The 12018-nt window shown below is 36.1% G+C and overlaps 1 protein-coding gene across 3 annotated transcripts in view; it reads right to left on the bottom strand.

The window, feature by feature from the left end:
• astn1 (astrotactin 1) overlaps positions 1 to 12018 on the bottom strand; it is a 1266263-nt gene that overhangs the window by 920450 nt on the left and 333795 nt on the right. Inside the window, exon 5 of one of the 3 annotated variants that reach the window (XM_028811318.2) lies at positions 5661 to 5768. The exons of 1 other annotated variant lie outside the window; for it this stretch is intronic. In XM_028811318.2, the coding sequence (XP_028667151.1) occupies positions 5661 to 5768 (108 nt within the window). Of the gene's footprint in view, positions 1 to 5648; positions 5769 to 12018 lie in introns of all 3 variants that reach the window. One more of the 3 variants, XM_028811317.2, reaches the window with a different exon arrangement.

Consider the following 12018-nt stretch of genomic DNA (forward strand, 5'->3'; position numbering starts at 1 on the left):
CTAACGATAAAGATCAAACAAGTCATCAATTCACGATCACGGGTACAAAACTAGACGGCTCGAGTAACGGGAACACAAACACGCACCCGCATCAAAAAAAAAAAAATTCACGTCGGCACCTACAATGCGCTTCAAAAAAATTTTACCCGGACAATTGGCATTGCTTTCAAAAGATACACTTAGTACAAAACATGCGATGTCCAGATCCCGAATATAACAATTGCTTATTACAACTGGGAGATGGTACACTCACCAATACAGATGTACTTCACCCAGATATTATTACAATTCCTCAACCCTTTATCTGCGACGACTTACTTACAGAGATATTTGGAACGGGAATCTCATTAGACCAAATACCCCTTTTAACACAACGGACTATATTCTGTCCAAAAAATATTAATGTTGATCACATTAATAACCAGGTCATTTCATTACTTCCTGAAGAGGCACGCTAATTCCTACAATTGACCTTACAAGTTCTAACCTGGAATTACCTTTTACACTTAAACGGCGACAGTTCCCCATTAGACCTGCCTTTGCCATGACCATCAACAAATCACAAGGACAAACCATGGACAAGGTTGGCATCTACCTCTCTGAGCCCGTTTTTGGACATGGGCAACTTTATGTGGCCTTCTCACGAGTTCAACGTTCATCTGACGTTAAAGTTAAGGTCATAAATGCTCCATGCCAAGGAATACTCATTCAGGGACAAGACACCATCTTTTCTACTAATGTTGTGTACAAAGAAATTTTCCAATAAACCTTTACACTGTACCAAACACTTTATTGTTTGCTTCCTATATGCGTCATCTACACCTTCACACTATACTATATCTCATTCATACATCACGCTCTTTGTAATTTCCCAACACCAGGGGTTGGCGAGCGAAGCGAGCAGGGGGCGGAGCCCCCTAGTATATATATATATCACACATATATATATATATATTGTATAATTTATTAATTTTTCTTTGTTAATAATGTAAATACTTGTCTGTATATATTTGTTAATAATATAAATAATTGTCTGTATATATATATATATATATATATATATATATATATATATATATATATATATATATATATATATATATATACAGACAAGTATTTACATTATTAACAAAGAAAAATTAATAAATTATATAATATATACTTCATATATCTAACTTTCCCATGTAGTAAAGGTTTTTCTCATAAATTCACATAACATAATCTCGAACCTAATAATTCATATCCAGCATCACAGGGGTTAAAAATCTACTCCAGCGATACTGGGGGTGGGGCGGCAGAAAACAACCATGATCAGGGTGCCAGTTCATCACAGAGTGTCTAAAAGATTGCTGCAGTCTAATCACAGAACAAAATGTCCACAAAAGGATAGCGATTAATTGAGAACCCACAGCTGCGACTTGCTTTTCAAAAAATGTCATTTTTACTAAGAATTACTTCTTCAATGGTATATTTATCATATTACAAAGTCTGCAGAGAAGTTTTGACTTAGACATAGTGACATCACATCACATTGTAACTTTTCTGAAGTTCCTCAATAATGGCATCCTTCTGGAATCATATCTAAGTAGCTGAAACAAACGTTTTATTGTGAATGCTGTATCACTGCTATGACTGATGCTTCTGACAGCAGGTGTTCTTTACTTCAGCTGAAAACAAAGGTTGCCTTGATGATTATTTCTAAAGATGTCATGCACATTAAGTGTTATGTGAAAAATATTTTAGGTGCATTATCTTACTTTCCTACATAAAATGTGGGTGGCATTGTATGCTCATTTCCAGTACTTTGACATGTCCTTTTCTTGCTTTGTTATGTAATTCTATCATTGATATGTTAATGACAGCTTAGCCACAGTGGTTGGACAATTAGATAAAAATTAGCATGTGTTATAATATCTTTAAATTGCTTTTTGGTATACAAAATAAAATCTTACTCTTTCTTAGATAGGTAACTTAGTATTTACATAATGTTGCATAAAGTCTAAGAAAGAAATTATTTTGTTTAAACAAACAGTACTTTTAAAATAATAATGTAATAGGTTCCTTTACATGACAACTTCACACTTACTCCTACAGAGACAAATGTTAGGGAGCCTACTAACTTAACTTGCCTGACTTTCTACTGTGGGCTGAAAGCCAAAATACCAAGCGATAACCCATGCAGACCTAGGGAGAATGTCCAGTGCTCTTAACGTGTAAGCCTCGCTTAAAAGGAAACGCTGGGCTTACCTGAGACGGTATCGTTCCACCAAAGAGGATTTGGGCATGTCACACTTGTTAACCAAGACTTACAAGTGTCAACCCTTAGCCTGGTCCATATCATCATTAAAGTGAAGCTTAGTGTAAAGTTATGGATTGAAATTTCATGAAATTACTGAAACCAAAACCTTAGGGAACGTTTCCCCCTTTTTTGTTGTATCAAATATACGTGTTTGTTATAAAATGGTAAAATATTATAACAATTAAAAATTAACATTTAAATTACATCATTAGTTTACATCTTTTTGTCAATGACATTATTTTCTTAGTATATCTAATGTTGCTGCATTCTTAGTTACATTATTGTAAGTTAATACAGTTTAAAATTAAATACTAATTTTATTAAAATGCTAATAACATAAGAATTTAAAATAATAAGTGGATTTCTTTATGGAAGGATACAAATTAGCCCTAGATGGGGGAGGAAGTCTATTGCAAGGTACATTCACTAACACCAGCTAATACAGGGTGGTAAACCAATCAGTGACGTAGCTAGGGGTGGGCAGAGGGGGTGGCCCGCCCCGGGCAGCACATTTTTGGGGGCGGCATTATTGGCCAAAAGGCTCAGAACACTTCACGTATAAGCAGCAGGGTTCGGAAAAATATCACTCATGAATGAAAAAAAGTCAAATTCTCTGATTTTCATCCACAAATGCTTCAAAAAGCATTTTCAGACGGTCCTTCTGTACAGCATCAGACACAGCATTTGAAATTTATGAGGCATAACAAAAATAAACAGAAACATTACACCGATAATAATTTCAAGGAAGATAAAGAACTAATTCACAATGTACTGTATAATTACGTTTCGTTAACAATCCGAATGCGTTCTTGCTCATCCCCACCTATCACTTGTACACCACACCGGTTCTGGTTTTTGCAGCGTAATTATGTTAAACTAATAATCAGAACACGGCTTATCAGTGCGTCTGTACTATATTCTTGTCTAGTTGATGCTTATAAATAATTATATGTGAAAAAAATATTGCTGTTTCTCTATATATAAATAAATCTATGCAAAATGTATCTTAATTTTTCTCAATATGTCATTTTAATTTTCTATTTAAATAAGTTAACATATTCAGATACATTGGAGGGAGTTATTTTTACCTTTAACTAATCTCATTGTTTAAATAAGTGACATTTTTTCCTCCACTTATATTGAATTTCGAGTAGTTACCTGTATAAGTCTTTAGGATTTTTTCCGTATCTTTAAATGTTTGTCTCTGGCTTGTCCTATTTTTTTTAATTCCCTTTTTTTTTGTTGTTTTCTCTGTTAATTGCAATTCTAACACTGACAAAAAATTATCAGTGGAGAGAACTCATGTGCAAGACACTGCATGCTAAAGGGTGGCAGCTACTTCAGTGTTACGTTTGTGTACTTATTAGCAAATAGCGGTTTAAGTAAACTTAACGTTAAAAAAGAGCAATTTATTAAGCAGCAAGATGTAAAGAACGAATCCATTCCCGTCTAACACAAATAAATCCTTGCCTCATCCATTAATCGTTTAGCATAGCCAATTTAAAGAAGTTGTTTGGAATGAAAAAATGTCACCAACAAATTGACCTGAGGGCCAGACATGAAAACCCTTGCTTTATAGAAATGTCTTGTTCTTATTCAGACTGAAATCATTCCCTGTTTTGATGCATAGCACATCATTATCGTTATGGCAGTGTTTCATATAACTGCATTGCTAAGTTAAACATAACACGTCTATTCAAGAAAACAGAAGCATGGGTCCTAAAACTAGCAGTCCATCCAAAGTTGGTTCTTGCCTTACTTTACATGGGCCCTAGCTCCTTCAGATCCATAAATAAATACTGTTACATTAGAAAATTAAGGCATGAATGAAACAATTATACAGTAACATGAAGCAACGGGCCATCACTGTACACTAGGTTTTAGGCATTTAAAAATTAAAGGATGGGAATGTCTTTTCTACATTGTGAAGATTTCATTGTCTGGAGAATTTAATTGCTGTGATGATCTTAAGTACTGCTTAATACTCTTCTATGAAACAATTTTCTTGAATGAAGTTTTTCAATTCTGTTTTTCAATCACTTCTCAAACAAAGGGCTAAGAGAACAGAGTGTGACAATTCTGTTCTCCAAAAGTTAGTTATACAATGTTTGCAGAAAGTTATCAGACAGGACTGGTGAGCACCAGAAGATTACATATTGATGCAATTAATTATTAATGTAATACGGACACTTCAGTTGCTGTTTCATCTTCTACAAGTCATCCACATGATGAGTTTTCATTAGTTGTCTGTTCCAAGCCTATACTTCATTCTCTGCTGCTCTTTTAAATACTGGCATGCATTTCTGTCTGTCCAGTTTCATTATTTCATGTTATTTTTTATGCCAGTATACTTTTCAATGAGTAAGTGCTCAGCTAAAATGAAAAGCAATAGATACTGTGATTGCCAGGGAGATGAGTCAGCTACCCTTGTGTAATGTGCAGAAACTTAAGCAGGGACAGATATTTAAAAATACAGATTCAAGAGGCTGCTTCCATTAGCAGTGTGCTTTCAGATAAATTTAAGATATTTATTGATATTATGCAAGCTCTCAAAATAGACAAATCCTTAAGGTGTAAATATTGTAGCCTGAAACTTGAGAAAAAGATAGCTCAGGTGTACTTGGCTTGTTATATATTTATATATCATCCATACGACACAACACAGAGTTTAAATGAACACTAATTAACTTGTTAAAATTCTTGTTCATCACTTTTTTTTCTTTTAGTCAAATTCACAGTTTTAAGTATTTTGAGAGATTATTCTTTACTTTCTAATTTCAACTTGTTTTTTAATTAAAGGTGTTAGTTGCATTGTTGGTAAAGGCTTCCCATGACATCTGTGCTCTGAAAAGATCCTGGTAATTAGATCAAGCCATCGTTGTAAAATTCATCAGAACCTTTACATTGTTTCCCTGCTTTCACAGGTGGCAGGAGTGTCTTCAAGGTCTCACTTTCTTGTACTGTCATATCTCTTAAGTCTCTGAAAGCAAGCAGGAAGCAGGATCAGTTTCTGTCACTATCTAAAAATGCCTGCATAAGCTAATTGTGTCACATCCTAACACTCTTTTTTAGCCCTCAATGTATATTTTTACAAGGGTGTCTTACAGCTCATCTTGACAGCCAACTGGGTTAAACGCCACACTTCCGACAGTTTAACAAGAACAAATAAAACATTAAAATAACAGTTTTGATAATATAAAAGGGAATGTCTGCAAATACAGTATACTCATTCAATTAACAAAGTACTACGTGCACTTTTAACGTATTCCAAACCCTACAATCCATAACCCGGCCAACGCTTCAAATATTTTTTTTTTCCAGAAATATGCCCAGTGAGAAATGACATTACCGTTTCTCATACCTCGGCTGCGTCGCCTGCTTCTGGAGGGGTCAGTGTAAAAAGTCAACTGAGGTTCGCTGTCTGCTTCTGTGCCTGAATCCCCGTCAGGATTTAGAAAAGCTGACCCAGCTAGGGATAAGGATTGAAAAAGAAGATGAAAATGAAATGGGGAAAAGTGACAATCAAAAACTCCAACTGCAACATGCTTGTTTTCAGCAATGACAACACGAAATGTTAACATTTCATCAACACTGTCAAACTGGTTTGCACATTGGTTTATTTCCCAATCTTTTTTTTTTTTTTACCCTGCACGTATCTACTTCCATCCAAACTTCATCCAACAGTTCATAATTCATTTCATGAAGGCCAAATGCTACTCAAAGAAATCTTGACCCAGGAGTGACTTAAAACACTTCATGACAGGTCAGTTATGTGAGGGCTACAAAGGTTGTGTGAATTTATGGCTTTTAAGGAAGATGTTCCCACTGTGACCTTCAGGAAGAAAACAGCTTAGGGAATCAATCACGTTTAAAAATAGAATCAAAATGAAAAGAACAATATGGGATGGAGTTATGGTTATATTATTTACATAAACATAGAAACAGTTGATTTCAGTTCAAAAATTAGTCTAAATGTGTCTCAGTACACAGCTGTAGCAAAGTGCCTCACAGCATACCTCAATCCACATGCTGAAATAGACATTATGTCATTGCACAGTCAGTGTCTAAAAGGCTATTTGTCATGCAAAGTGGTCTTTCAGTGTGATGCTGGTGTGGCTTTTGTTTGCAGATTACAAAGAAAAAAGATTGAATTATCAGATTTATCGTTTTAAGTTGTGCATATCCAACTACGCATTCTCTGTATCTAAGGCATTGTGTCTTTCATAATACCAGAGTAATATGCAGTAGTAGTATTATTTAGTTATTATTATTATTATTATTATTCAGTAATATTCTAGTGTTTAACCAACACTAACATGACTCCTATGACTCCTTGATTACCACACACTGTCATTTGTTTTGTTGTAGTACAGTAGGTGTACTAACCATATACGCCACATACACAGAACATGACGCTTTCAAGCATAAAGACAGCAAATTCAGTGTATCTCAAGAATTACATATGGAGAAACATTACATTCAGCAACGTATCAAACAACAGTTAAGTGTAGCCCATTGTTACTCAATGTCCAGTTCGCCGATCAATGTTCTATATTTTTATAACGCTATCTAATAAAATCATAAACTACAGATAGCAAAATTTAGGATTTCTTCATTTAGGACACATATCAAACTACTGAACTTTTAACATAGAATGCACTCCTAACACAACATCTCCCCTACTGAGTCAGATATTAATTCTGACAGTCCTACTTTTGAGTGTCAGTGTCAGCCAACTGTAATCTAGCATATCAGCTTTAGCAGCTACGATGAGCAGCAAGCACAGAAAGGTAGATAGCGGACAGGTGACAATTCACTCCTTACTGGAAAGAAGAATTTTTACTCATGTAAAATAAACCTTCTTGTTACTGATGGGGGACAGACAGTGATGGACAAAGGAAGAGTCTTTGTATCACAGTTTGTAGCAGAGCATCCTACCATCAATTCACCGCACTGTACAATTTGTCATACTGTTTTCTGTGCAAGATTTTTCAGTATGATGAATACAGTGATTAACATTGTTAACTACATTCAAGCTTGTTCCAACCTGTGCTACTGACTTTTTAAACTGCTACTGAAAGACAGTGAGGCTGAAAACTCAGATCTCCTCAAGCACAAAGATGTATGACGGCTGAACATGGGCAAGGTTCCCGAGTGATTCTTTCTGTGGCAAAAAGAGGTGACTGAGTTGCTCTCAAGCCAAAATACAGAGTTCCATATGTCATGGCCAACATCACATTTCTGTTATGACATCACTAACCACCCAAACAAACTAAATCTGCAAACGTAGGGATGTGGCACAAATATTACTTCAAACTATAACTGCATTTTACAAAGATTTGGAATAATTTTTGTTTGAGCTTAATGGGAGAATGTTACACTCTTGCACTTTGTTTTATATTGGTGATTCTGTGTACGAGACTGCACATTCTTCAAGAAGGAACTGCTTATTATTCTCATCGAGAAAATCAAGGTACAGATTGACAACTTCATAATCCTGAGTGAAGTACTCTTTCGCAGTCACTACCACTGGCTCCAGTTCCAGCAGGAGATAATTCACTTACAGAGCAACAACATGAGTAAAGTCTTGTTCAACGAGGAGGAATCGTCCACTTTTTGAACGCAGTCTTCACCACAGTACACTAATAGCAAAATGCTTGCTGGTTGCATTTTTATTATTTTTGGTTTCTACCTACATCTGTGAGTTGGGATTTTCAACTATGAATCTTATTAAGAACCTTGGACAGAGCAGACAAACAGATGAGCATCTCATCCAGGACATACACATTACTCTGACCATCCACAAGCCTGCCTTTAACAAACTGACCATGGACCTGCAATATCACCCGTTCGATTAACAAGGTACATTTGTAACATTTATTATATTTATGACCATAGTTGCTTTGTTAAAAAAAATGCAAGTTTGAAATTTGAACTCCATGGACAATAAAGAAGAAAAATATGATGTTACAAGGTAATGTCAAATAGAAGCTAAGCCCACTGGCCCCTAGCCCACCCTTATCACCCAAAAGTGGCCCTCAGGCTCAAGGTTTTGAGTACCAGAGGCATACACAATTTCAAATTAAACCAATTATATTTTATTTTAAAACAGCACACCATCACAGTGTGGTGTACAGATTAAGAAAGTCCACAAATCAAGGCAAAAGAAGCACAGGTAATTCAATATATTACTTAATTATCAATACAAGGCAGTTTAGCACATTGGTTAAGGCTTTGGACTTCAAACCCTCAGGTTTGAGTTTGATTCCTGCTACTGACACTGTGTCACTATGAGCAAGTGAATTCACATGTTTCTGCTCCAACCTGGAAAACATTTCATATCCATTTACCTCATAGACCTATGTTTTCCATTAGTGTTGCACATAATTATTTTTTTTCCAGGTAGTAATGGACATAGTGCACATTTTAAAAAAAATATAATAATAATAATAATAATACATTGCATCTATATAATAATTAATTACATCTATATAGTGCTTTTCTAACCTACAAAAAGTGCTTTACATAGACAATTGGGAACTAATTCAACCACCACTACCAATGTGTAGCTGTGATGCCCAGGTTGCCTGCAGGTGGCATACTCCTCTTGAACCGGGGACATCCATGGTCATAAATTGAGGATGGACAAGTACACCAAGGACTCAATCAAGCAACAAGAAATGGTGCAAAGTGCATTGTGCCAATTATTTAACAACTATTTCCAAAGGAAAGTGCATCACTGTCTTCAAGAAATAATCAGACAAAATCCAGGATCAAACCAAACCAGAATCGCCTTTACATTCTTTGTCAAGTGCTCTTTCTCTTTCACTCTTGTCTTGCCCCTCTCATCAGTCTTCAAATATGCTCAGTGGGCCTGAGACCCTGGTGAAAGCTTTCCTCTTCAACTCCGGTTCAAGTCACCACCCGGGACGCACTGAGCCTGACCCAATCTTCCCTACTTCTCGGAGTCTGCGGGATCCCTAGGTGCCCTTCGATCATTTCTTCCCTCGAGAGTGAAGTACGAGTGATCTGATCCACACCAGGAGCGCCTCTCACTCTGCTCCTTTCTCTGGTCTTCCCTGAGCACTTTGCCTCCTCCTCACTGCACTGGCTTCCCACCAATTCTTTCCTGACCTTGCATTGCTCTTGATTTTTTTTTTCATTCTTCCAAATTGCTCTCATCAGGCCCTATTTATACTTGTGGTTGTAGGTGCTTCCATTAACGATCCACAGAGAGCGCAATCAGTCAGTTTCCTCATGAAACACCCCGGGGTCCATCAGCTTTCTTACAACATGCACCCACAGCCACCAAACCTGACCTGCACCATTTTCTAAACAACAAATATGAACCACCACTGACCCCTTACTTGCTTCAACACTGTAGCATCAAACTGAATGATGCCACAACAACAGTTTATGAGCCATTACGATCACCACACATTAGCTATTAAGCGATGATGAGGTGAGAGAGACAACTAGCCAATAAGGGACAGGGGATGATTGAGAGCTAGAACGATCAGGCCGAGGTGGGTAACACACTGGGAAGCACTCTATTATCTCTTTTTTTTTTAAATGCATAGGGATCTTTTATAACCACAGAGAGTCAGAACCTTAGTATTACATCTCATCCAAAGGATGGTGCCAAATTTTACAGCAGTGTCCCAATCACTGCACTGGAGCATAGAGATCCACATGCAGACAACAGATAACAGACCATGATGGATTCATCAATACCTCTTCCAGAAGCAGCCCAAGCTTTTTCTAGATGGTCTCCCATCCAAATACCGAGAAGACCAAACATACTTAGCTTCATGTGGATTACCTGTTGGTCACTCATTCAAAAAAGTCACTTATTAAAGGCTGTTTTACAGTTATAGGTAAACAGTATCATCTAACAAGTTAAGGAACTACAATATAAATCAAAAGATTGCTGGTTTAATCCCTTAATTCCTTAGAGACCTCAAGTAAATTACTTAAACTGTTTGTGCTCCAAATGCAATAAATAAATAAATCCTATTGTACCATAATTCCATAGTAGTGACCACTGTAGAATTGTTCTATATAAGATAAAGATCAATTAGTTACACATATATATCTTTGGGATGTGGGTACAAATGTTTCCCATATACTGACTGGATTTAAAATTGAGTTTACTGCAGATGCCTTAAACTGTGAGACAGCAGTACTCTTACACCATCCTTGTTGTAAGAGCCAATCTTAGAAAGGTAAACTTTCGAGTTAAACTCTTATTAATGTTTGCTTAGTTTCAATAGAATATAAATTTCTTTTGTAGTCATAGACAAAGGTATAGTCTTTTCCCTCTGTAAGTTATTATGAGATGGAACTTTATTGCTATAACTAAGATAGTGTGTTAATTGAGTCGGTTGTTGTTTAGAATAGGTCCCAGTACTCAGGGACTTAAAAGACCCATTTTCAACATAGAAATAGGATAGGCATACAGTTTCCTGACCTTTTTGAAATGGTTCAGAAATGTTTTGAAGTGATTTGTAATGATTAGAAATGTAACAAGATTTATAAGCTTTGAAAAGAACTTCTCTTAAACAAGAACTTTTCTAATTTTTTGCTATTTTAATTTTTTCTTTTTTGTGCGAACTGTTTTACTTTGAATTTTAACTAAAACTTTAAAAAACAAAGATATTTTGTCTGTCGAATCATTTCAATGCTATCAGGCTTTTGTTGAATCACATTTTTTATGCTAGAGCTGCTGAACTTTGGTAATTTTGGGAAGCGCCTGTTGTTTTCCAAAACTCATTCAATGAGTTCTCTATCATGGTAATCATATGCGTAAATACACTCAAGTTTAAATGTAATGCTCATGGTAGGAAAATAGTATTCAGGAAGGATCCTGGTAAACCTCTGTTTGCATTTAAGTCACTGATGCGTGCGACTGCTTTATCAATCATGTGTGCACGCTTACGCAGAGGCATTTTTAAGACCTATATACTATTTTACGTAAAGTGTTCTATTTATTAATAGATATTGAAGTGTTGCATATTTTTGATCATTTGTCCACACAATGATTGAATAAAGAAAAAAAATCACTTGGCAGACAAAACTAAAACTATGCTTTTAAATAATGAGCTTTGCCTGGACAAAGATGGAGAGTTCACCGTGTGAAGCATAGCCAACAGATCATAACCAAATAGTGTTTTAATATCTTTTTGAAGTATGAAGTGGTAAAACAAAATATTCTCTAAACCCATCATGAGATAGTTTCTGCCTTCCACCCAGTGAAATAAGCTCCGATACCTTGGACTCTGAACTAGATTAAGCAGGTTTGAAGATGGTATGACTGCTGGAAAATTCATTGTTCACTATCTGCTTTGGTGAACCAAGATAGGTTTTATTTATTGTACAAAACAGTTTTCCATCTAAAGACACTGCATGCTGCTCAGAGAATGGATAAGTCAGTTCAGTACCAGTTGTTTTAGGTTTGTAGGACAAAGTGGGCATTGCCCATTCTACTAGGTTTTAGTGGCACATAAGGCCTGTTAAGACAGCAGATTTAGCAGTGATACAAACATCCATCTGCGCTAAACCACCACTTGTATTCCATACTAAGTGGCTGAACTGCAGTTTGTACCAATATCAGCCTGTTCTACTTCTGATAATAAAAGGTGTAAATTAGAGTTGAACTGACATCTTTGCAGAGGTCCCTTCTGGCTAAAGGTACCAAATGGACTTGAGTTCAAACAAAG

Source organism: Erpetoichthys calabaricus, chromosome 10 (genome assembly GCF_900747795.2).
Source record: "Erpetoichthys calabaricus chromosome 10, fErpCal1.3, whole genome shotgun sequence".
Taxonomy (NCBI): Eukaryota; Metazoa; Chordata; class Cladistia; order Polypteriformes; family Polypteridae; genus Erpetoichthys; species Erpetoichthys calabaricus.